The 26,094-nt window shown below is 52.2% G+C and overlaps 2 protein-coding genes across 3 annotated transcripts in view; one reads left to right on the top strand and one right to left on the bottom strand.

The window, feature by feature from the left end:
• Window positions 1-2,047: 2,047 nt before the first annotated feature.
• LITAFD (LITAF domain containing) lies at window positions 2,048-9,881 on the top strand. The gene is made up of 4 exons (XM_064478762.1): window positions 2,048-2,056; window positions 2,966-3,059; window positions 9,429-9,573; window positions 9,773-9,881. The coding sequence occupies exons 1-4, from the start codon at window positions 2,048-2,050 to the stop codon at window positions 9,879-9,881; spliced, it is 357 nt and encodes a 118-aa protein (XP_064334832.1).
• Window positions 9,882-15,104: 5,223 nt separating this feature from the next.
• The window catches only part of USP7 (ubiquitin specific peptidase 7), a 55,447-nt gene continuing 44,457 nt past the window's right edge, over window positions 15,105-26,094 (bottom strand). For both annotated transcript variants that reach the window (XM_064478198.1, XM_031433214.2), the window contains exons 14-31: window positions 25,471-25,615; window positions 25,084-25,214; window positions 24,207-24,341; window positions 23,732-23,833; window positions 23,476-23,581; window positions 22,625-22,717; window positions 22,468-22,535; window positions 22,017-22,117; window positions 20,953-21,106; window positions 20,378-20,445; window positions 19,784-19,892; window positions 19,612-19,689; window positions 18,770-18,870; window positions 17,860-17,959; window positions 17,278-17,397; window positions 17,025-17,096; window positions 16,800-16,890; window positions 15,105-16,389 (exon numbers count right to left, since the gene is read on the bottom strand). In XM_064478198.1, the coding sequence (XP_064334268.1) occupies window positions 16,283-16,389; window positions 16,800-16,890; window positions 17,025-17,096; window positions 17,278-17,397; window positions 17,860-17,959; window positions 18,770-18,870; window positions 19,612-19,689; window positions 19,784-19,892; window positions 20,378-20,445; window positions 20,953-21,106; window positions 22,017-22,117; window positions 22,468-22,535; window positions 22,625-22,717; window positions 23,476-23,581; window positions 23,732-23,833; window positions 24,207-24,341; window positions 25,084-25,214; window positions 25,471-25,615 (1,881 nt within the window). In that variant the 3' untranslated portion in view covers window positions 15,105-16,282. The remainder of the gene's footprint in view (window positions 16,390-16,799; window positions 16,891-17,024; window positions 17,097-17,277; window positions 17,398-17,859; window positions 17,960-18,769; window positions 18,871-19,611; window positions 19,690-19,783; window positions 19,893-20,377; window positions 20,446-20,952; window positions 21,107-22,016; window positions 22,118-22,467; window positions 22,536-22,624; window positions 22,718-23,475; window positions 23,582-23,731; window positions 23,834-24,206; window positions 24,342-25,083; window positions 25,215-25,470; window positions 25,616-26,094) is intronic.

The following is a 26,094-nucleotide window of genomic DNA, read 5'->3' as shown; positions in this document are numbered from 1 at the left end:
CCTTCTCATTCTTTCATCATTTTGAGAAGCCACATTACATCTTTACATCTTCGGGAACATGTTTTGGTGAGCTCAGTGAGTGGCCCCATCCAGCTGTGTTGAGCCAGGAGTGCAGCTCTGGGACCAGATGGTGGGTGAACTTGACTCTGCCAATGTCCGGATCTGGGGGACACACCTTCCCCCGCGTCTTCCCAGGCTTCCTCTCCCCAGTCATTACAGCTCAACTGAGGGGACCCTCCGCCCACCCTGAGCTAAGTGCAGAAACGACCCCACCCACGTCAGTCCTATCACCCGCCAGCATTTCACCCTTCTCCCCACATCTGTCTTTGGCATCTGTGTCCCCCACTAACACACGGGCTCCCTAAGGCAGGCACCTCGTCTGCCTTGTAAATACATGTTGAAGAACACGGGCAGTGGCAGTGTCGTGGGGTTTAGCCAGGCCGACCACAGTGGGGGGGGGGGCTGGAGGATGACTCAGTTTGCCCTTCTGTAAAATGGCACTGGAAGGGCCTACAGTTGAGAAGGAGCTGGAAACTCCACCCTGGGCCAGATGGGAGGCCGGTGGAGGTGGGGGCCTGCCCTCTGCCCTGCTCCATCTAGGCTGACGCACTCCGGGCAGCTCTGGGGCTGGAACCCACTCAGGGTGAGGTCCAAGAGGGCCAGCTGAGGGTGCTGGCTGAAGGAAGGAAAAGAGGGCCCAGGAGCTCACCCCACATGCAGACCACCCCTCCTACATGGTCATGGATACAGACACGCTAAGTCCCAGACACACAGCCCACCCAAGATGCTTGGAGGTTCACACACACACACACACACACAAACCTGCATTGCACACAAACACTCCATGCAGATCAGATACTGATGTACACACACACACAGAGGAGCAGATAAGATGCACATCACACAAAACACCAACATCACACACACACACACCACCCCCCATGCAAACACACATAGATGGGAACATGCATGACCACACACTCTCCCATCACACAGTACCCTGGGTTCTCCCCCACACTCCAGACCCCAAGAGCTGTCTCAGACTAGAAACAGTCCCCCTCCAGGCAGGCCTCAGGGGTCAGCCCCAGAGTTGTGAGGGCAGAGAATGGAAGGCAGCCATCAAGGAAGTAGTCACACACACACACACACACACACCCCATCTGGGATGCCAGCTCTTCAGAGAGAGGGCTTCCTTTGGTATCCAGGGGACAAGAATTCCCCGCCCCCTCTTCCCCTCCAGTAAGCAGTGGGGTTTGGAGGTGGGGGGCACTGACCACAGCCCATCCACCTCCCACACCTCCTGCCCCCAGCTCCCCACAAGCTGGGAGGAAGAGAAAGCAGACAGGGTGGTTGGCAGAGCTGGAAATTCAGCCCAGAGAGGTTAGGGGATGTCCCAGTGTGACCCAGCAGTTCCCATCAAGGGCTCAGGGCCCCCTTTGCAGACAGAGGAGATGGGGCCTCTCTGATGGGCAGGAGGAGAGGGAAGGGAGGGCTCTCGGGACGCACAGCCCCTCCCCAGACTGGAGCTTCTCCAGCCGCCCTCCCCTGTCTCCTCAGCAACCCAGCCCCGCCTCCTCATCACTTGCATAACAATTACAGTTACCACTCATCCCTCTGGATTCCTTCCTTCTTATCTCATCGCTTCCCTGCAGGAGCTGGGCTCTTCTGGGAAGAGGATGAGCAGGAAGGGAAAAAAAAGTTCCACCTTTTTCCCTTCAGCGGCCCCAGGAGCAGAGTCTTCCTTACTGCTCGAGAAGAAAGCATAGACCAGAGAGGGTGAGTTAGGTGCCCAGGGTGACCAGCAGGAGAGGACTGGGGTCTCTCAGGTCTCCCAGCTGCCAAAACTCCAGGCTCACTCCATCCTAAGATGGTCTGCCCCCTGCGTGGCTTTGGGGCTCTGCTTATTTAATTCATTATTGTTATGATTAGTGTTATTATTAATTGCTAACTCACCACAAGCTTTCTATGTGCCAGGCACAGGGCTACGTACATCACACGATTTCTTTCATTCATCATCCATGCAACAAATCGTTATCAAGGATCGACTATGCCCCAGGTGCCGCGCTAGGCACTGGGGAGACAGCTGTGAACAACATTGGTGAAGTCCCTACCCTCACAGAGCTGAGGGTTTGGGGGCAACAGACAGTGATCAAGTAAACAAATACAGGAGTCAGTCAGTTGCCAGGCAGAGGTGACTGCTGTCAGGCTGAACCAGGTGGCGTGGTGGAGGGTGGCTGGTTCCTCTCGTCCGGGGGTCCATGGCAGCCCTCCACGAGGAAGCAGCACGTGAGCTGAGTTTGCCGATGCAAATGAGCCATAGGAAATCTCAGGAAAGAGCATTCCACGCCGCAGGAGCTGCAAGTGCAAAGGTGGGGTTAGGGGGCAGGATGGAATGAACAGAAAGTATGCATGGGTGAAGGATCGGCCAGCAAGGAAAAACTGTCCCATTGAGTTTTCATAACACTCTTAGCAGGAAGATGTATTAATATTATTAGACCCATTTTATAGAGAAGGAAACTGAGGCTCAGAGAGGCAAAGACACCTGCCTGGAGTCACACAGCTGGGAGTGACACCGCCCAAGCTTTAACCACCTTCTTCCTCCTCCATGCCAGGCTTATTCTGGGATGCGATGATTAAAAACAACAACAAAAGAGGCCTCCAGGAACCCTGAGCCTCTCAGAGAACTGATCCTCAGGGCAGAGGCCCAGGAGCAGCCCAGCCAGGCCTCATGGCTACCAGTAGGGCCCTGCACCTGGGTGCAGAGGGCCTGGGTCTAACCCAGCTCCCCTACAGCCTCACGCTGAGGCCTTGAGCTGGCCGCAAGCCCTCTCTCAAGCCTCCTCACTCCTTGCAGCCTAGCCAGAGGCTGTCGAGGTGAGACAGGAGCCCTCAGCCCCAGGCCAGCCCTAAAGGGAGGGTGGGAGGGGCGGCCCTGCTCCCCTCACCCCCGGCCCTCCCCGCCCAGGATGGAAACCTCTTCGCCCAGCAGAGCTTGGAGGGAGGAAGCGAGTCTGACTCGCGCAGCCTAGTGCTGCCCCCTGGTGGCGGTGGCCGGGATGGTCGGAGCCCGAGAATATTGGCTCCCTTTCATTCTCCTTCAAAGCGCCCCAGTTCAGATGTGGGATTTCAGCCCTGCGTTAGGGGGACTGCCTCCTCAAAATCTCCGGAGAAGGCAGTCCCTAACCCCATCCCAAGATGTATAACCTCAAGTCTGTACAAAGCCCCCGGGCCCTGTGGTGTGAAATCTGGGGAATTTAAAGCCGAATGGGGTGGGCTGTGATGAGTGAAGCACCCAATTCGTTCATTCATTCATTCATTCATTCACCCAGTCAATCTATATTAATGGAGCACCTCCTCCATGCGGCCGCTGGGGGATGCATCAGGACAGCAAGCAGCTATCAAATCTTGGACACCAACGCACATAGGGACAGAGTGAGAAGAGGGGGCAAGCTTGATTCATCACCATGTGGAGGCAAAAGAGACTGAGCAGGAACGCAAAGCTGGCTGTTTGAAGACTCTCAGCTGTGGACGCCACGGAACTGATAAAAAGCTGGAGAGAGAAGGTGGAAGGGTGAGAGTGAGATGGTGCTGGAACCAGGCCCTGACCTCAGAAGAGGCATCTCTTACTTCCATGAAGACAAGGTCTCTGTGGGAATTAGGGAAGGGCTTCCCCAAGATGCCTTTCTCCCATCAGCTGAAAAACGGTTGTAACAATTCACAGATCTGCCAAGTCTGTGATGTAAGTGGCACTTGGCGTGCCATGTGAACCTGACTTCTGCCTTCACAGGTGGCACCTCCACTTTTACTGCACCTCACAGCTTGGCTTGTTTCAGAACTTCAAACAAATAGGATCACAGGAGACATACTCTTTTTTCAGGGGTGTAGATATTTATTTAAATGAAGGTGCTGAGAGTCGAACCTAGGACCTTGTGCATGCTAAGCATGCGCTCTGCCACTGAGCTGTACTCCGCCCCCCCCGAGGAGAGATACTCTTGTGAGTCAGGTTTGTTTTACTCAAAATCATTTGTTGGGATGTATTCATCTTGCTGAGTACATCAATAGTTCATTCCTTTCATCTCACTGAGCAGAATCCCTTGGTATAAATATATACAATATGATGATCCATCCACCTGCTGAAAAATATTTGGGTTGTTTCTAAATTTGGGGCTATTAGGAATCAAGCTACTATGAATTTTCTCACACAGGTCTTTTTTTGAACATAGATTTTTCATTTCTCCTGGGTTAAAACCTGGAAGTGGGATTGCTGGTCCCAGGTGGGTGTATGTTTGCCTTTATGAGAAACTGCCAGTTTTCCAAAGTGATGAACCATTTTATACTCACACCAGCTGTGCAGGAGGGTTCTAGTTGTTCTGCATGCTTGTAAACACTTGGAATTGTCTGTTTTTAAAAATTTAACCAGTGGTACCTATGATTTTAAATTTGTTTCCTAGGTGAACAGGGACACTAAGCATCTTTGCATGTCTGTATTGACCATTTCTAGATTTTCTTTAGTGAAGTGTCTGTTTATGTCTTTCGCCCACTTTTAATACTGAGTTTTTTTAATTTATTTTTTTAATTACTGAGCTAAAAGGAGCTCTTTTGCATTCTGGATACCTGTCCTTTGTTACATATATGGACTGCAAATACTTTCTTCCATCCTGTAGCTTGCCTTTTTATTGTAGCTAAGATATCTTTTGAGAAGCAGGTGCTTTGATGAAGTCGTCTTTCAATTTTTTTTTTTTTTGGTAGCTTGTGCTTCATGCCCCGTGTGAGAAATCTTGATAGACAATCACATTTGTTGGTTTTCAGTTGCTTTCCGTTTCTCGGTGTTGCTTTTTCCTTTTCGAGGTACTTCCTTTTTAATTAGCAAACATAATGATATGGTTCCGAAGTCACATCTATAAACAAGGCACATTTAGAGAGGACCAGCCTGCTTCCATCCTGTCTTCCTCAACATTAACCATTTTAGTTCTTAATTTCTAAGAAGAAATAAAAGAAGAATTATCTCCCTCTTTGTGTCCTTAAATTAAAAAAAATAGTGCTATTCTTGACAATTTATCCAGGAGAGACTGCTCTGTAATAATACATGGACATTTTCCTCTTTCTTTTTTCTCTCTCTTTTTCCCCTTCTTTTCTTTCTTCCTCCATTTTTGGTAGCTGCAGGGTAGCCGTATGAATGGATATTTGGATTATTTTTAGATTTTTGCTGCTGCATTGAATAGCGCTGTGCCTAGGTCATCTGCTATTTTTGCTAGTCTATCTTTAGGATGGATTTCTAGAAATAGTATTGCCGGGTCAAAGGGTCCCACATCTATAACTCTGTTTGATATCACCAAATCCCCTGTATAGTGTTTGTGTGGGAAAGCCTGTCCCCCTGCCCCCACCGCCCGCCCCTGGACTCACCATAACTTTTGGTTTCTGCCGATCTGATAGACAAGCAGGGCTGTGTTGGACTCTCCCCAGTATCTGGGGGTATAATGAGAAGCCACGGTCCAGTGCACAAACCTCACTTTGTGCCTTTTGTTTGTGCAAATCCTGGCTTTGCCCCTCCCGGCTGTGACTCCAGTTAGAGCGCTGAGCCAGCCCCGGCATGGAGCTACCCTCTACAAATGGGACAGTCCCTTCTGGCTGTTCCAGGCCACTGATCATTTCAGATACAAATGCCAGCCTCACTCCCTGTACCTGAGCCCAACCCATAAGTTGGGTTATGGTATTCGATTCTATAACAACCCTATAGGGCAGGTATCCTGTCCCCATTTTACAGATGGGGTAAGTTGGGGATGGAGGGTTAGAGAGAGTTAGGACTTGCCCAACCTCATAGCTACAGAAGGAGGAGAGGCCGGTGGCCTTGGGAGAAGACACAGAGACAGAGGCGTGTACAGGCGTGTTCACATGTGTGCACATACTCATGTGCATGTGTATGTGTCTCTGTGTATATACGTGTGTGTGTGTATATGTGTGTGCTTACCTGTGTACACACCCCCCTCTGCACTTCTAAAGAAGACATGAGCATCCGCAAAGTGAGGCTAATTCCCCCAGGATGAATTCCTCACAGCAGAATCGCTCACTGTAATCAGATTCATATTTTTAAGGCTCCCGCCCTGCCCCCTGCCCCCACCTAGGTTTCACTCAGCCCGCAGTGTGGGGAGGTAGGGCCTGGAGACCTTCAGGGGGCTCCTCGGTCTGAGCTCATGGAGGCCCCGCCCCCTCCTGCAGAGCGTGAGGACGCAGCCCACCCTCTGGCCACTATGAGGACACACATCACAATGGCTGTTCCACCTCAGCCAAGCCCAGTCTTCTGGGGGCAGCCTGCAGTCGTCCCTCACGGACAGCCAGGCCAGGCAATGGGGACTTCCAGAGACAAGCGCTTGCCCTCTCAGAACTTGGAACCCAGCCCTGCCCCTCCACCGATGCTGGAACAGAGGACGCTGCCTGGGTCCCCAAGAGGGAAACTCCCCCAGGGTAAGGGTCCACTCCTTTAGGTGACACATTGATTGTGGGGCCCTCGGGAAGTGGCAGGGATATAACGGGTCCCCTTGCTGAACTGGGGCTGATTCTGAGCCTCACCTCCCCAAGGCCCACTGCCTCCACCAACTTGGGGATTATGAGGCCCGATGGGGACAAGGTGGGGCCTCCCACATCCTATGCCCTCTTAAAGTGTCACAAGACTAACTATGCTTCCATATCAGGTATGACCTGCCCCTCCTTCGCCAGCATCCCGGGGGACCAGAGACAACCCAGAATGACCGTGGGTTGGGGGAAGGTTGGGGTGGGGGCCTGGCCATGCTGCTATAGTCTTAGGTAAGTTACTGATCTCTTTTCTGGTGTGGAAAACGGTTGAGAGGATTAAAAGAGCTGATGGTTGATGTAGGACCAGGGAGCTACTAACTCAGTATGAGATCAGAAGGACTTTCCAGCCGGTAGTCCTGGGCCAGGTACTTAATGCCTGACCTTTAGTCTCTGCACCTGTAAAATGGGTACAAAACCCAGCCCTAAGCAGGGTTCTGGGGACCAGATGGGTGTGAAACCACCTCCTATGCCACAGAGTCTAGACTGTGAGGCGAGAAGTGGGGAGGGGCGTCCTGTCCTCTGGCCGGCCTCAATCTGGGAGGAGGCATTGTGTGGGGAGAGCCCAGGCACCCCCCTCAAGCCTAGAGGCTCCTCTCCTGGGAAGGGCAGGTCCTGGTGCAAAGTCTCGAGCGGTTCCCAGTAAAAACACACAGGGTCCCCATCCATCACCGACACTGTCATTAAGGTTATAGGGCCCCCATCCTCCCCTCCCCCAGACCACACTCTGAGTACCCCGGATCCCAGAAGTCCTTGCCCAAACAGTCTTGCGTTTGCTTCCAGGACGTGGGAGTGGACGCTTCCCAAGGCCCTGAGAGCCGGCCAGGGGGGACTACTGAGGTGAGGGGCAGAACTTCGTGTCCACACCCTGTGACAGGCCCTTTGTGGGTCAGGAATGAGCCAGGCTGGGAAGAATGGAGGTGGGCCTGGGGCCCAAACAGTTCTTCAGAAGGAGCAGATGGAATGCTGCCCCTTTTGGAGCCGTCTTGACCAGAGGCAAGGGACACTGAGTAGCATGTGCCCCGGAGGTAGGCGTACTTAAGTCCCATTCTTGATTCTGATGCCTACTTACTGGGTGACCTCAGGCAAGTTACTTCACCTCTCTGAACCTAGCCTCTACACTGGCAAAGTTGGAAAAATGCCACAGAGCTACGTGGCTTGTGTTTTGGCAAAAGTAAATGGAGTGAGACATGTTTAGCCCAGAGTTTGGCACGTAATAAATGCTTGATGTAAAAGAAAAAAAAGAAAGGAGAGAGAGAGATTATGGGGCCCTGTGCTATTTCTGCATCCTCAAGCTCCTGGCCTTGCCTCCAGGAAGACCTTACATCCTAGGACAATGAGGGCAGGACTCATCAGAAATGCCTGGGTTCAAATCTCAGCTCCTCTATCTACCAGCTAAACCACCACCGGCAAGGTGATCCATCCCTGGAGGCCTCAGCATTCTCTCCTGTAAAATGGGGAGACCTCTCTCCCTCAGACTGGCCACGTTTTCACCTCAGCGTCTGACATGGATTCAACCTTCAGATTTGAGGGTGTTTTCCCTTCTTTTCCCCTAAAGAGCCTCCTCCTCCCTACTTCTCTCCACCTACTGGAACTAGAGCCCCTCCCCTGATGTAGCCCCTGCCCCCACCCCTCGGGCTTTCTCTGTCTCACTCAGGACTGCCCTGACCACTCACCAAGACTCCTCCTCCAGGAAGCCCTCCTCCCTGCCCCCACAACTGTGTGACCCCCACACTGCCAACGCCGGGAGCCCTTCTCTCCAGTGTGGTCGTTGCTGGAGGGGCTGGTGCTCAGAGTAGGAAATGTTAATGCAATGAAATCCTGTTCTCAACTCTGCAAATCCCATCCCCAGCAAATCCCATGGGATCTGGGCTTTGAGGGTATTTTTAAACAAAAAGTTTGAGAATGCTGGGTTGGGTTGTAAACTCTCAGTGGGGAGGACACCGTTAGAACCATGGGTCCCCCCCTTCTCATGTATATAATTCTTCCCTTTGTTTTCTGCCAAACTGGGGGTGGGGGCGGCACCTCTCCCAAACCAGGCCCTGGCTCTACAAACCCCAGCACCCCCTCACCTGGGCCCCAGAGGAAACCAAAGTCTGTAATGGTCACATGCCCCTCGTCATGGCTCCAAATGGTCCACCCAGACCAGACCCTGACCTTCCGTCTAGAGCATGAGAGCTCTCTGGAATCGTGTTTTAACAAAATATTCAGCCAGCACTGAAGACCTCCCTTCTCTGCACACCCAAGGTTGTAGAAATGGCTGCAGTGTTTAAAATAGCTAAGTACACCTTTTTTCGGTCCCACCAGACCAAGGCCAGAGGGAGAGATACCAACAGGAAGGTTGGGGGGCTGTTTTCTCTTTCATGCTTTTGCTTTACCAAGGGTATCACCTAGAGCTTTTCAATTGCAGGGTTCGAAGCTGATGCTAACTTAAACACACTCAAAAGGGAATGTGTGCGGGGGCGGCGGCAGGGAGAGAGGGTACAGCCCAGTGGTAGAGCGCCTGCCTAGCATGCACGAGGTCCTGGGTTCAATCCCCAGTACCTCCATCAAAAAAAGAAAATAAACCGAATTACCCCCCCTCCCCAGTATGGGTAGGAGTTCCCGGGGCCCAGTTCCAAACCAGCGACGCCCCCAAGTTCCCTAGTGCTTCATGGGTGGGAGGCTGGGAAATCTTGACTGAGGGAGGCCCCTGAGCCCTGAAGGCTGGTGGGGAGGGGATGGTGTAAAAGGGGAAATTGGACCCACCTGGACAGGCGGAGGATGCTCAGGGGAGCACAGAGAATCTGCAGTGGTGGACACTGGGGATGGGGAGGATGGAGGTACGGGGTGTGACCTGTCTCCTTTTTTGCCCCTCCAAGAACAGTTCACCAGGACCCCTAGGGTGCAGTCTCCAGTTCCAGTACAGTCCACATGTCCATACTGCGGAAACCACATCATCACGGCGATCACTCCGGTCCCGGGTGTCCTCACCTGGCTTCTGTGCACTGGCATCGTCCTGTCCGGGTGAGTGGCTGCCCCTCACCTCCACAGGGCCCTGAGCATCAATGCGGGGGGCCTGCTGGGTTTGGGGGGCGCTGGCAGTTTCTTAGCCCACCACAGGTGGCCGGGCAGCACCAAGGACAGATGGGGCCGGGTGAGTGGGGGTCCCAGGCTTGGCTTGGCCCCAGGTGAATCCCATGGCCTGCTGCTTTCGAGGCTGCAGGTGTTTCCTTGGCTGCTGCCTCATCCCCTTCTATGTGGACAGCTTGATGGACGTGCTACATCTGTGCCCTGTGTGCCAGCAAGAACTCTTCCGCTACAAACGCCTGTGAAATAAACTTCGATTAAGTGACCAGTGCCGGCCCGTGTCTGTCTTGTTGGGGTTCCCCCAGCCCTGCTCAGCGAAGTGATGAAGGGAAAGGGACTAGGGCGGTGCCCACCTGCCCTGCCCTGTGCCCTCCTGTTCCAGTGGAAGGCCAGGTGAGCACTGAGCACTGCACATTGTAGGTACTCAGTGAGCACCGGGGGAATGAATGATGTCCTGCATGGTGGCCCTCCCTCCTCCAGCTCCGTCCTTTTCTGAGCCTTCGGAAACCACAGTCCACTGACCGGATCCTGTCTTTCCTGGCTCCTTACCGTCAGCTCGAGCTTCTGCACCATCTCTGCAACTCCAGCCGGGGAGCCAGCACATCCTCACCTGGGGCTCACTCCTCACAGAGCAAGGCCCTGCCCGGCTGACCCATGACCTCCCGCTGCTAAATCCCACCCCCACCAGGCACTTCTCCTTCTTTCCTACCTGCCTGGACTCTCTGCAGCCCCCGACCCTCTCTGCCCTCTCCCTTGTCCTGCGGGGGTGGGGGGCTACGGCCACCTCCTGTGCACCCTCTCAGCACACCCTTTTGGGCTGATGCCCCCCAAGGTCCTCACCTCCTGCATCCCACAGCCCTCCCTGGATGCCCAGCCCCCTCATCCGCCCATGCCCACGAACCCACCAGGTCTCAAAGTCACCCCTCTTGCGGCCTCCTGGCATGGCCCTGGTGGCCGGGGCCGGCACTGCCACCTCCCCGCAGCATGTCCTCTAATCCCAGGGCCTCCTGTCCTTTCTGCCCGGCAATGATTGCTTTCCTTCCCCATTGTTATCTGCCCAGCTCTTCCTGGGGTCTCCTGCCCCAGATCTTGACCGCTCCTTCCGGTCCAGTCCTTACCTGCAGCCAGAGGCTGGCACAGGGTGAGCCCAGTTAAGTTAACTCGGGTAAGAGTAAGCTCCTCTAGCTCGCCTAGAACTCACCATCCCCAGGACCCAGCTTGTAAAGCAGGGTCCCTTTGAAGCCGTTTGTGGCCTGCTTCCCTCACCAACCACGCTCCAGCCAGCCAGAAAAGCTGTCCGTTCACCCATGCATCTGCTCTCCCCCTGGCCCCTTCTGGACTGCCCTGCCCACCCTCTTCTCTCTCTGCTGCCCCTTTCTGGCCCCACTGCTCCCTCTTGAGTCTCTGTCACTTTCCCCAGGTCCTGGTGTCCCCTGGTGGGTCCATGGGAGCTGGGATTGGGCAGCAGATCTTCTCAAATCTCTGTTCCCACTTCTCCACAAGAGGTTTAATCCTTAACATTCCTTCACAGCTACCGCACAGTAGCTTTTCTGTCCTGCAAAGGCTGCTATGCTGGAATCTGGTAAATGCTGAGGACATTCAAAGGCCCCAAGTTGACTTAAGAGCCGGATCCCTCCTAGGTAAAATGTGGTCTGCCTAGGTGTGAGGTCAGGCAGGGGGTGGGCGAAAGAAAACCCAGGGGCACAAAGAAGGGATTTTTAAAAATTTTGTAAAATATAACAAATAGTATTGTTTTATCTTTTCTATTAAAATGAATTTCCTAGAGAAGGGGCAGAGAAGTGGGGGCAGAATCAAGAGGCGGAGGATAAAGTAATCGGGAGGCAGGGGCATTGACTTACGTTTTACTCAGGAAAACATGGTAGGTGCTTCACTCACTGTTAGGTTCCACACCTGGGTACTGCAGATGTGGAGGCTGAGGCCTGAGAGATGGCTGGTACAGGTCCAATAACTAGATGGTTGGCTGGAAACTCCGGTCTGCTGGCCTAAGACTCCTACAGTGGTGAGGAAAGGTGCGATGGTGGGAGGGGTGTGTGTAGAGTGAAGACGGGGCCGTGGCAGCATCTCAGTGGCCTTTTCAAGTAGTCTTTGGCAGCAGGGAGGGGTCAGATGGTCAGGCCTGTGGTGCTAGTGCTGGCGGGTCGTGTCCCACCAACCAAGGGAAAAGACCAGTTCTGGGGGCAGGTTTCTCTGAGTCTGAATGTCAGCCCCAGAAAGATGCCTGGCAGCTGCCCCTCTGCCTCTTGTCCCCTCAGATGCCCCAGAGAACCAGGGGAGAGCACCTGCTTCTGAGTTGGTACCAGCTGCAGGATGGAAGCCTCAGTTTCCACATCCAAAAGGGTCCATCATGATTTTTAGGATTAGGACATGAAGCATCTGACACAAACGAGGCATCTGGCACCCGGGAACCAGCTTCTTGTTTGTAATAGATCAGGACAGGGGCGCCAGGTGGACCTGGGTGGACAAGGCAGGTGGCTACCCATCTGGGTTCCATGTCCGAAGAAGGGACCAGGCGAGGATGGACGACTGAAAGGGAGGCCAGGCGGGCCCACCAGCCACCACAACCCAGAGGAAGAGGTCTTGACCTGAGACTTGGTCAATGTTTGGTTTGGAGGCTCACACAGACACCCAGGCCAGGCAGACGACAGTCACGGGGACACATTTTCAGAGCTCCATCTGGGGTCTGATTCTGGATCAATCTTGCTGGGTTTGACTAGGATTCCCAGAGAGGTAGGTTCACAGGCAGGAATATTCAGTCCCGTGGCAAATGCAGTGCTGGTGGTGTGGGCGGCGTTCAGGCCCCACGGCACCACGATCCCCTGCCCAGCTCGGCCAGCAGCCCTCGGTGAGCCCACGGACCCATCCCCAGACCTTTCTGAGACTGTGCAGCTTCAGCAGAGAAAACATCCCTTGCTGATTTGTAAAAAGTCCAGACTTTTCCGCTGAAGGTTTTCTGAAGGTTCAGCAGCACAGGCCCCTGGTTCAGCGAGTGTAGGGCTGAAGGAGGGCTGTCCTCTTGGCCGAGCCCCACCAGTCCCCATCATCCCAGGGCTTCCTCATCCACTGCCTTGGGCAAATTGACCTAAACCACTACTCGTCTCTTAACCCCTGAGGCCTCAGTTCTGGGGTCCCGAGGTCTCACCACAGACCCAGGCTGGCATGTGTGGGGTTGTGACCTCATTCTCTCCCTAAGGCTTCTCCATGCTTGTGGTTTGCGTCAACTTCTGGGGCCGCCCAGGAGGGCCCAGGGCTCAGGAGGCGGCAGCATCCTGCCTGGTGCTGCCCCTCCTTCGAGCAGGGAGGTTGGCTTGGGGCACCTGGAAAGAGGCAGTGAGTCTGGGTCTCCAGTGCAGCTCTGCACTCAGCAGGCTGGAGCCCAGCCAGGTCACTTTTTAATCAGTGTCCATGTCCTGGTCCCTCTGAGCTGCTCGGACGCCTCCCTACCGGCTGCAGCGTGCTGTGCTCAACGGTGACAGCTGCTACCAGGTCCGCTGACTTGGGTTTTCTGAGTCATACTGTCCCTGAAGCACGGCCAGAGAGACAGAACTTGTCTCCCCCGCAACCCCAATAGCAGAGGAGCGGACTAGGGGCGTGGCACAGGCCGGGGCATGGCACTGGGGACCCCATTCTGCTCTTTCCAGCCTGGGGCCTTCACCAGACTGCAGGCAGGAGGGTGAACGCGGGGGCTCTCACCTGGAGCCAAGGCTGTGCTACTGTGGCTGGAGGCGGTGGGCAGGACTTCACCCCCTCCACCACCTGCCCAGTCTGATGGGGTGATTCAACCCATGCCCCAACGGCAGCCCCAAACCTGTCACACTGCCCAGAACACCAGCAGCTCTGGGCCCGAACGGGCTGAAGGCACCTCCTCTGCCGGTGGGACTGGGATAGGACTGGGCTTCATGGGGGCTGAGTGTGGGTTCTCCCCCAGTATCTTAATGAACTTTTTCAACACCCATCAAATTTAGCAGATCTGCTGTGAATGCTCATCCCTGGACCTACCCATCACCTGTGCTCGCCCCTGGGTGGGTCTTGGCGCCTCAGCTCCGAAGAGCAAGGACCTGCTGGTGGCGCCTGCAGACACCATACCGCTCAGTCTGCTCCCAGGGCCCCAGGGCCCCGGCCTCACTAGAAGTTAACGGTGGGCAGGAAGGACGGGGCGGGGCACAAGCCCCGCACCCAGTGCCGAGAGGCACTTGGGGGAACTGAGTCCTTATTTCACTTGGATCCCACCCTGTACATGAACGCCCCGGAAAGCTTCCTCTGATGGAAAGGTCGAGAAAACTCACTCCCAGTCACTAGCCAGTGCTTTATATTAACTCAACGGCTCGAGGGCACTAATCACTGAAACAACCACAAAGCCAATGTCTTGGCCAAGATTAAAAGGCTAACAGGCGATTTAAAGTTAAATCTGAAAATTCACTCCCTCAGCTACTTCAGTCACGTTTCAGGAGCTCCGGGGGCACCCGGCCCTCCCCCCGCCCCCAGCACAGGAGCTACAGGGCAGCGAGCGTCCGAACGGAAAGGCAAGGCCGGCGGCAGTGCCGGTGTTGCCCACCAAGAACAATGGGCTCCACGGGTCCTCCTCGACATCTGAAGTGTGTGACTGCCAACGGAGTTTGCGCTTTTACTTCTAAAGCCATGAAGCCAGACCGCTTCTCCCGGCGTGCCGCTTCCGGTACCGGTCACAGCGACCACAAGCCCCTCGTAATGCTGCACTGTGGTTCCAAAGACCCGTGGCTCTAGGGCTGTGGATTGCCCTCAGGGTCCAGAGTGAGCAGTGTCAAAGGTGGTCCTTTCCAAGTTCCAGCCCTGCCACCCGCCCATCAGGCTGATGAACTCGGACTCAACGCTCAAACTGGGAGCGAAAGTAAATCACACACAGTGCATGCCGTCCGCGTTATAGAGACTTTTGGGAAAAGTCATTTAAAGCTTCAGTGACCTAAGACTGTAATCAGCCCTCAGCCAAAACCTAAAACCAAAAAAACTCCATGAAACAACCCTCCCATTTTAATGTTCAAAAAGCACATGGTGAATGATGCCTCAGGAGGGAGGAGTGGGGACCGCGCTGTTCATGGTCAGAAGGGGCCCCGACACGGTGGGAACCTGGGAAGGAAGTCACTCCAGGCAGAGACCAGCCCAGGGACCAGGAAGGGCGCACCAGGCGTGGGAGGCGAGGACACCTTCCCTGGACCACGTCTTCCACAATTTTAATCATATTTCCGGTCATCTTATTGTATGTTCCCTCTTGGAAAATCTTGATTTCTTAAGCTTAGATGTGATGAGGCAAAAACAAAAAACACCGCCCCCCACCAACCACAACTGTGTATCAGCAATACTAGAATTGGGGGGGAAGTGTACCCCATCAAAACCTTATTACAAAGGAAAATGTTCCCCAAGCCTCTCTGCAGGGAGAGCAGAAATCTTCCTCAACTTCCACGTCACTCACTGAGTTATAATTTTTATAGAAAATTTTATTCAACATACAACATTTTCCAGCAAAAAGGCAATATACAGGAAGAGTTGGTGTACACTGCTGCTACAGAAACAAACAAAAAATATTGGAAAAGGATGAAAAATAAGTGTGATCTGCTGAATTCTATTTTACTGCACTCAAAACTAGACACGCAGCTGGCGTCAGCTCCAAAGGAAAAGGCCGGACTGAAAGAAAACTACACACAGTGAGTATCGACATCAGTGAGTCACTCAGATCCACGCGACAAAAAGCCACCTCCTCCCAGTGGTAAATTGTACATGTTCATTCATTAAATATACAATTTCATTTTTCCTTTTTTTTCTTTTTTATTTAACTTTTTTATACAAAGTCAACAGCTTGCTAACACTAGTGGGCATGCCCTCCTTTGCTAAAAGGCCCTCCTCTGTTTTGTCTGTCCCACTGCAAGGTAAGTCTATTTATAATTTTTTCACCTGTTTGAATGAACTCTTGAGATCATCAGGTCTGCCGAGAGGCAGCATAGTACACCTTAATTGTATTTAACAGTGTTTTCAATTGAATAAAAAGATCCCCAAGTGTCCGTCAGGACCGTACTCAGTGCATCCACTTCGCGAATGGGCTGCAGGACAGCGGAGGCTGGCTGAAGTGAGACGAGTGCCGTCGGGGGACCCGGGCAGCGGGGAGACCGAGGAAGGGGCGACAATACACGAGTGAAGGAAAGAGCGCTATTTATTAGGTTGTGAGTTTCTCTGTTTGCCTTTACAGATGCACAAAAGGTCATTGAAAGTATAACTGAGGGAAACACATCAGACGAGCCTAACAGAAGACTTCCTAGCCGCAGGGCTGGGCACCGGGACGGGAGGGACCAGGGGCAGCCCGTCCGCAGCGCCGCGCCCATCAGCCGCTCCCCCGTGACGCTGACAGTCGCCTGGCATTGTGGTTACCATAAAATAACTCTCATTGGCATCCAAGCTTTATAAAAACACCTTCATTTTGCTCAAAAAGGGCAATCAATAGATACAGAGAAGCCAAACTGAACAGCCTCAACAAAATAAAATTAACACCAGCAGCAAATCCTCTTGCTGAAGACTTCGGACAGTGCTCGTGCACCAGAGTTCTCGGCTGTTAAAGGGCACGCCCTCCGCGGTCCCGTGCCTCGCCCACCGGGTAAGGAAGTCAGTTATGGATTTTAATGGCCTTTTCAAGGTATGTGTAGCGACTCCTCTTTGGGGCTTTGTTGAAGTGGTCCAGCCCGAGCCAAGGCCGAGGGTGAGACATGTTACCTGGTGGGGAGAGAAAAACAACTCAGACCAGAGGGGGAGCCTCTGAAACCTCAGGAGCAGAGCTGGCCCCCCTCTCCCGTGGGGGTCCCGGAGGAGCTCGGGCTCTGGGGCCGAGGGCGCCCACACCCTAGCCAACACCTCAGCAGCTCCCGAGCGCTGCACCGGCAGTCACCCCTGGGCCTCAGTGGTGTGTCAGCCACTGCAGCCTCAGGCCAAGGGCCCTGATGCTCAAGAGCTCATGGGCTCCAGGCTGCTCTCCTCGTCTTACAGGTGAGGAAGTGAGGCCGCGTCACCCAGCTGCAGGAACAGCAGTGCCGGCACCGGAACCCAGGGCCGCCCGCCCCCCGGCCACCTACCACGAACTTCTCAGACTTAAGCTCGCGCTTAAGGCGACCCACTGAGGCCCTTACCAGGCTGAGGTTCAAAGTCTTTCAAGTTTACTTCATACTCATCTTCATTTATGTACTGGTGCCGGCCCATCATCACAATGGCAAATTTAAACTGAAAGACAAAAATTAAGAACGCCTCCATTAATTCTAAATACCAGCAAAATGCACTCCTCTGGCAAAAAAGCCTGGCCAAGCCTTCAGCATCCTGCCTGCCAAATTATTCACAAGCACCCAAGAAGCGCTGACCTTTTCAAACTCCTTCTCCTGGATGTCCAGCAGGCTCTGAATCCGCTTCATCACTTCTCTGAAGTGCTCGCCCTACAAAGGACAAAGGGCACATGTGCTCATACAGCTCACACCCGCCCGGGCCACACGTGGCCCCCGGTGAGCCCACCCCGGCCCAAGGCAGGAAGCCAGACTGAACAACGCTAGGCCACGCGCATGTGAGGGTCCAGGTCCCGACAGGAGAAGCTCAGCTACTCACGGAAGGACACCTCACCTGGTGTATCCTCAGCAAAAACGGGATCCCAAATGTTCCAAACACCTCTTTGTGGAAGTGTGCCACTGTGATCAGCATCTCGTTTTCCTTATCTATGTCTACCTGGTCCAAAGGTATTTCCTGGGGACACGTATTTTAAACACAAAGAGTTGAAGCATTTAGTTAATGCAAACACAACACTATATTTTAATTCTTAATTCTGACTTGCTCCTCCAGTAAGGAGTTTTAGGTCATATTTTTGCCAAAATGCCATGTTTGGATCTTCTTAGAATGTTGAGAGTTCAGGGCTAGGAGAAACACCTATTTTAAAAGAAAACTCCGGGTTTTAAGCAACAAAATAATGGATTGTTCCAGTTACTGTGGAAATTTCAGCAGTTTTAAAATCAACAGGGATGCAGTTTCTGACCTAGATGTGCTTAGTGGTCCATAGTTAGGGATCACTTCATCCACTGGTACGTAAATGTTTAAAACGCAAGCCACTTCTGAGAGTTGCCTGCTACTTGAACAGGTGAGGTGGCAGGCAGGCTGTCCCACCTACCGGGGGCTCCCAAACCCTCCCTGGTGCCAACAATGGACAGTTACCTCTATTCGAAACGTTCGACTCGTTGCAGGAGATAAACATTCTAATAGTTCATCTTCTTGATGCACACCAATAATTTTGTAGCTTACAATTTCTAGCAGCCTGTGCAAAAAAGGAAGGAAGTGAATTATAAATTCACATGAAAAAAGTGACTGATGGATAGTTTTCTAGAAAGTCTTTATTGTAAAACTACTAGGTTGGTCTTCTTTGGGAAGATTTGAAATGTCACGAGCAGGAATCCAAGGGGAGCAGAGAAAACGCTGGCTGGTGGCCCCCTCGGAGCACGTTACCGTCTGAAGGGGACCCTGTGATCAAGCTATGGCTGGACTCAGTGCGGACGCAGCCACGTCGGGGACCAGCGATGGAGTTAAACTGAGTCTCCTTGGGCCTGTGTAAGTCTTTCCCGCAATGGCTCCACAACAGGCAGGGCTTGTGATACTTTTCTCTAGATATAATAAAGGCCTCATTCTTTTATTATATTGCAAAGAAAGCGTTCTGGGAACCAAGCAGCCCCAAGGGCTGTCTCATCCTGCAGGCTGATTGTAAGGCAAGGCACTAAGAACAGCACCCGACTCTCTGAAGGAAAACCTGACCCTCACGTCTGGGGCTTCCTTCTTCAGCCTGAACACTGGCTCAACAGAGAAGGTGCACTTTTTCCAGCTTTTCATTCTGTTTGAATTACTCTTCCTCTGCTTGGCTTTTCTTTCTGAATCTCCCTTTTACTACAGCTAATTAATATCAGAAGAGAGGAGGAGGGAAGGAGGAAAAGAAGATTTAACTGTAAAATATTTATACAAACCACTGCAGAGGACGGGCTGGAGACCAGCATGGCAGCCAGGCAGGAGGCGCGGCCGCGCTCAGCGCCCAGGAACGTGACAGTGGACCCCACCCCGAGCTCCAGGGAAGGCTCACCTAAGTTTCCCTGATGCCTTCTCGCCGAGCTCTACAGCCTTTTTACATTCCTCTAACAGGTCCCGGACACATCCGTGCTTGTCTGGATATAGTGTTATTTCCTAAGAAATGACAAGATAAAGGCTTTTAAAGGACACGCAAAACTGCAGCACGTGTCCAACCCCACGCCAGCCACCCTCCTACCCATCAGGAGTCCACCCCCACCCGGGACCCCCCCGGCCCTCCGGGAGTCTAAGAAATGCCATTTTGAGGCAAAAGGCTTGCCATTCACAGGACAGCTTCTCAGGAATTTCTTCCCCTAGAAGGTCCCCTAAGAGCCTGTCCAATTCTCAGCACAATGAGAGAGGATAAGGACCAGAGTGGACCGTGTCACACCAGCCTGACCAGCTCCACACATGTGTCTCAGATCTCCCCTCAATATGAGTAGAACTAGAAAGGTGCACACTTCCCAGAAGAACCGCCACACACTGCCAGTTGCCCAGTGGAGTCGCTGTCGGCTCCATGTGCTGGGGGCCTGGCCAAGGCGCAAACAGATGAGAAAAGCACTGCCTGTGGCCAAGTAGCAAAAAGCACCCCAGTCGAGTGGACACTGGGGGGCTCGGTAGGAAAACAGCCCCCGGGTGTGCGGGCAGCCTGACACTGCCTTTCTGCCCACAGGCCTCAGAGGTGGCGGCGGGGCAGGGAGAACAGAGCTCGCCCCCGTGCCCGGATTCTCGGGCTCTGGGGCCGGGGCCTCCAGCAACGCTGCCACTTACTGTGCTTCCTTTGTTACTTTATTTGTCAAGGTCTGGAGAGAAACAGTAAGCTGCAATTAAAAACCCACATCGCAGAAGAAAACTTACCTCTTCCCTAAACTGGCTGTTTAACCATATACACTTAAAACTTCGCCTGTTCTCAAAGTCTGTGATTTTCATCTTAAGCTAGTAAGAGAAGAGAGACTCATTTTAGTTACGCTTCCACAGAAACCCAAGCCTTCTGGTCATCACCCACAGTGACATTAATTTGGGCTCATACCTGCTGATAGTAAAGTTTCTTAGGTTGTCTAGGCTTGAAGAACTGTAGAAGATCTCTTAAAGTACCTTCATAATTATGTCTAAGAGGATTACCTGGGCCATCCCTATAACTACACAAGAAAACAGCATATAAATAAATGACTTGTTTATTTGCCTAAAACAAATACCCGTGAGTGAGCATAAAAGCAAACCTCTGGCCTTACACCTAGACTTGAAATTTGGACCTGGCACAGGGTTTCACTCTGAATACTCCTGTCCCCCAAGGCCTAAGTCCCTCCGGCTGTCACGCCTGAGTGCTCTCTGCAATGGTGACAGGGCCCACAGAAGCCTGGCTGGGCCAGACCCAGCTGGACACATGGGAGGGGTGTTGACGAGGTCTCCTAAGTAAGATTGGCTTTAGATGGGGCCGCCAACTATTTTGACATCTTGGAGTAGTGTGGTACGGGATGTGAGTGGTGACAATTCTGTATCTGAAACTAAGAAATGGCATGTCAGGTGAAGTGGCCAGCTACTTAAATTAGCTCTGAGATGTTGGATGAATTATGGCAAGCATGCAGCCAAGACCCCAGACCGAGCATCTGTGAGCGTGCCTCACCCTTGAGACTTGAAAAACTGGAGCAGCATCGGGTCGGTGTTGAGCCTTTGAGCAACTGTCTTCGCCACCTGGGGAGGGAGGGACCAGATGTCAGAACCAAGGTCCACGTCTGGGGAACCAACTGAAACTTGCTGATACACCTGATCATTGGTTATTTGCTTAATGTTCTTAAGGAAGTGTGATGTAAGCAGCCTGAATTCAAATGCTCCAGAGATGTGCCATCACAGGCATTAACTATATTCCTTAGTACATCACCACAGGAGAAGCCTATCTGAAGAAGAAAAGCTTTAAAGCGTTTTTCACTTTTAATGGTGAGGTCTGTAGATTTATTTTCTGAATACTCGAGAAGACCTGGAGGGGCAGGAGCAGGGCAGTGGGCAAGGAGGGGGAACAGCTCTGACCCCCCGGCAACATCAGCACTAACCCACATCAATCAAGAACTTCCTCAGACAGGGGGCTGTAAACCCCCTCCACGACCAAACCCATCACACAGCCTCTCAGCGAGCATTTTTTAAGAAGGGCGAGGTCCTTCTGGTGTGAAATGTGTGAAGGGAAAAGAGCATTTTATCGAGTACCTGAAAGTAATTCATTCTATTTGATAAGGTGACCACGAATCCAGGGTCATTGGGAATTGTCTTATCACAGAAGATCACATCGACCCGGTGGTAGAGGTCTCTGAAATACTCCTTTGCTGTGGGTAACTCACTGTTATCGTTTTCGGGGTCATCCCTAGGGGAGGAAAACACAGGTTACAGAGAATCGGAGTCCAGGCCAGGGGACACTGGTAGGAAGAAAAGAGGCATCGTCTCTCAAGCGGCGGTGATACCGCCCGGTGCGGATGTAAACTCAGGTTAACGCTTCCAGATGCCAGGAGCCTGCCCGCTCCCTCTGCGACCAGGGACAGCAAGGAAAGGCGACCAAGCACAGGAGGTGCCCTCTGGTTCTGCAGACGAGGGAAGGACTCTGGATGCAGCGGGGGGCCCACACAGCCGGCTCTGCCAGAGCCTATTCCCCACCAGGGCTTGGCAGGCTACTGCTTTCCTGTCAAGGCAGCAGAGCAGTCGTTGCTAAACCGAAAGCATTTACTGCCCAGCCCTTAGAAAAGAAGTCTCCTCGCCTCGCTCCTGGCCGCTGTGCCCTGCAGCTACCCCCCCCCCCCAACCCCGTGGCCAGTGTTCACGGCTGCCCTGCCCCGGCCAGATGGCTTCAAGTGCACGGAAGAGGCCAACTGCAATACCAGGCAGCTGTCAGACACAGACCGCACGGCTGCCGGCTTCCACGCAGACAGACTGAAATGAATCGCCCACGTGGCTGCAGTGTAAGCAAGCCCATGTTTTAAGGGGCCAAAACAACCCTGCTAGTCCATACAGACTCTTGCCACCCTGCTGCCAGTTACCATGCTCGCCACAGACGTTTTTAGGAAATAAAAGGATTCAGTGAGGAAACCGCTCACCATCCCTAATTTCGAAACCCAGAGAAGACCAACTTCTGTCAACATTCTGTCAACTTCAAACAAACCGTCACTCGGGGTCTAGAGACGATTTGTTACTGGGTTCTAGAACTTAAAACAAACAAACAAACAAACAAACAAAAACTTCTCACATTAGCACAAAGATAAAATCTTTCAAAAAGTACATACTTCTGAAACACTATAATGTCACCATCCATTAGCTCATCGAGGGCTTTATCAAGAGACACGTCATAGTCCTGAATTCTTTCTGTTAAATTCGGTTTAACTTCCTACAGGAAAAAGAACATGGTTACAATGCAACATTTGTCCAATGTTTAATATGGTCATACACTGTATATAACTTCTCCATACCCAATTCCACCAACCCTACATTTTTAATAAAAACGTTAGTGTGAAATATTAATATTCATAAGGATATAATAATCACTCCCCGCCCCCCTCCGAGAGCTAAAAAAAAAAATGTACACAAATGTACAGACAGGATCCTGACTCAGGTCACCGAGGCTCTGCTTAGCTGCGGCCTGAACACGACGACAAACTCAGGGCCAGCAGAACACATGGGAAAGTCCTCCCCCAGCCAGTAACGATGTGCTGATTACAGGAAAAGAAGGATCCAAACCTCATAGAGGATAAGGCTAGTATCTTGGATAAATCCTGCTCTGTCACACATAACTGGGAGCAAGTCACCTAGGTTCAAGAAAAAGCAAGAGTGTGAAGCTGTGATACACCGAGACTTCAGCGAAAGCAGCTCAGAAGGGAGTGCAGGCGGGACTCACGTATTTTACAGGATATCGGCGTGTAGATATGCCCACAGTAATTCAAGCTCCGCGTTTTGGGATCGTACATCTTCAAAAATAACATCACATCGTCTACAAGGTTGACAACAGGCTGGGTCAGAACCTTACAGTCCATGTAATGTTAAGAAATACTCATCTTTTGCAACTGAAATGACACCTTAGGGCACCTGAAAGTTATTGTGCCCAATGAAGTGCTTCCTGGGGCTGCAGCATCAATCAAACATTCAGCCCACGGGAAACGCTGCATCTGCAGCAGTAAAGAAGAGAGTAAGGGCAGAGAGTTGCAGAAACCTTTAGTTTCAGACCTGGTACTCACTAGCTAGCTGAGTGTCACCATGGGAATATACATGAATGGCTGTGTGTCTTTGACAGAGAGGTGACCACTTCAAGTAAAAAAAAAAAATCTATCATTTTCTATCACAGCCAGTGTCACCAAACCTGGACCCACCTGTCTTGCAAATCAAACTGTGCTGAGTACGGGCAGCCTGTTCCTTTACATCATCTCTGTGGCTGTGTAGTTGCCACAATAGCAGGTAGAGGCCGTAGGGCCCACAAAGCATAAAATATTTACTATCTGGCTCTTGAAGCAACCCCTGCTCTGTTCGAGCTGATGGACTCAAGGCTGCTGCCATTTCTCCACACCTCCCAGGACACTGCAAACCCACAGTCCGTTCTGACTTGACTTCATGGAGAAGCCTTGAACACAGTGGGGACTTAACAAACACTTCTGGAATTAAAATATTTGTCAGGGAAGAGCACCTAGCCCTGTGTGTTTGGGGTCCAGGGAGCCCACTCCACCTCTGGAGGGGCTGGGCTGGGTGGGCACTTACGATCTTTATCGAACTTGGGTAATGTCGCTCCACTAGCAGCCAGCTCCGGATCAACTGTTTCCAGAAATATTGTCCAAGGGTTTTCGTTATCACTGAGTTCAATCATCTATTTCCAAAAGAGACGCTGATTTTAGATGATTTTAATGGCTAAGCGGAATGAAAAACTATAATCGGGTCCAACTCTACATAACTGGCCCTAAGGGAGGCGAAGCAGGCGCACCTGCCCTCTGCGCACTCCCAACCTGGCCACACTCACTGTTTTGTTGCCGTCCGCTTCGTTATCCAGCATTGCCGGCCGTTTGGTGCCATTGCTCCTTGCCTGCATGGGCCATAACCGAATTTGATCTTGTGGAAACCCCTGAAAACCACAAATTAATTGAAACAAAATCAGCTTATGTTTTAATTCTATATCAAAGTAATGGTTATATGATTACGAAGAAAAAAAAAATCACAAATTACAGCTCTCCCTGCTGATGGGGGGTGGACAACAGTGACCCGACTGTCGGGATCACTGGGGTTCAGGGCTCCAAGTCCCTTTTACCAGGTGGGGGTTGGTGGTGGGGGCAGCTGGGGAGATGAGAGGAGATGCCAGGAGATGCCAAAGGGCACAACCCGGAAGGAAATGAGCTCAGGCCCCACAGCTCACAAAAGGCAGAATCTGACCTCATCCAGTCAGGAAGGAGGAGGGGAAACTGGGATGTCAGAATAAACCACCAAGGACGGGCACTCACCATGGTCTGAGAGAGGTTCTGGACAAACTCAGCAAGCGAGGAGTTTTTCAACACTTTGAACACAGTGTATTTCACTTTTTCTTCATCGTACATATCATTTCCTTGGTGGCCACAAAACTGGTCCTCTGCAACGATCTGAAAATGCCATGAAAATACAGAATGGACAAAACAGACAACAGACAAAACAGAACAAGATGACCCTGATCGAAACTGAGGTTCAAGAATAAAATGCTAAAAATAAAAACTAGTAGTCTTTTGCTTTAACGAATCTTCTTCAGAAGATGCAAGCAGAAAAGCACCAGAATGATCAAGAACTAAATCAGGTTCTGATTTAGAAAGATGAAAACCAGCCACGTCCACACAGCCACTCTAAGCTCATGAATAAGCATCAGCTAGAAACCCATCTGTGTGGTGATCTTCAAACATCAAAGTCAGGATGCACATGTGCCTTTTCCCAAGTAGTCAACTTGTTAAAACGAATGGTTCTGCTTCCTCACTGCCACTAAGTCATGAACCAAAACCACCTGGCAATTCTCGTCCCTACTGGAGTGCTCCCTGGTGCTCCACAGCCTGGGCCCACCTGCCCAGGCCTCCCCGGGGTTCTGCTTGCCCTCCCTCCCAAGCATCCTTCCTGGGCCGTCACTCCTCTAATCCCCTGCACTTTTTATAAACACTAACATATCCCTGCTGTGTCTGTCGGTGGCCCGAGCACCTCTCACGCTCAGTCCTGACTCTGAACGGTCCCTCAGTTACATGGTCAAGGAGCTGCCCAGAGCGGCTCCGGGAGCAATGCCCTGACCAGTCCCCCATCACTCCGGGGAGGGGAGCTAGGCTCCCAGGGCACTCGGGGCTGTCTTGGCTGTGCTTGGCGTCTGACCTGCACTTGCATGTACAGATGGGCTTCCTGCCGCTCCTTCCGCTTCTGAGCTTCGATCCTTTTCTCTTCCTGTAATCGTTCCACCAACTGCTGAGGGATATCATGGTCGGTGACAGCTTGTAAAACCTCACCTGTGGGACAAACGCATCTTCCTTCACCTCTGTGAGTTACGTCATCATGAATAAAGCAATCCACTAGAGTAAAATTACTTGGCACCACAGGTCCACACCAAAACCCACAAGCCCAATCCAGCTGCTGCTAAGTGTTGTGAGTAGGCAGAACGAGGAGGAAACGGGTCTGCACAGGCGACAATGCCTCGGCAGGCGGACCCATGGTCCAGCGTAAGAGCTCCCCTCGGCGAGCGCACCACAAACCAGCTCCACTCACTGAGCTTCGACTCCCGGATGTAGACCAGCATATAGGCGTTGGTGCAGTGCCGGACGGAGAGGTCGTCGTCGTGGCCCCCATAGTTGTGCTCGATTGCTTCCTCCTTCGTACACCTCGACACCACGTCGTCGTCAAACTTACACCACTGCCAAGGAGAGACCACGGCGGAGATAAAGCGTGCACTAACTAAAAGGCAGCATTTTCCCGAAATACACAGTCTGCCTGAGGCAACCATGCCCAGCACCTCTGCCTTCCTCCTTCCGTACTCTAGGGGAACTGCTAATACTCACCCATCGGCAGTTTCTGTACTGTACTCAGCCTGTTTTCAGCTTAGGCTCAAACTCTCTCCACCATGGATGGAGCCATTTTACATGGTACTAACTCCTACAGTTAAAGGCTCGTCGTGATCTGTGCTGAGGGGGTCCCTCCATCAAATTTCCTCACAGCATAAGCTAGGCGGGCCCAACCTTTGCTCTCTTCCTCGCTGGCCCTATGGCTCTTGACTCAGACCGCAAGACCCTCCTCTGCTCCCCCGATGAAGATCACGTGATGGGATCCACGTGAACCAGGCAGACTGCCTTTCACAGCACAGACAATGATGTATGCAGAGCAACGTGCAAACAA

The sequence above is a fragment of the Camelus dromedarius genome, chromosome 24 (genome assembly GCF_036321535.1).
Source record: "Camelus dromedarius isolate mCamDro1 chromosome 24, mCamDro1.pat, whole genome shotgun sequence".
Lineage (NCBI taxonomy): Eukaryota > Metazoa > Chordata > Mammalia > Artiodactyla > Camelidae > Camelus > Camelus dromedarius.
This window is presented reverse-complemented; position numbering and strand designations above follow the sequence as displayed.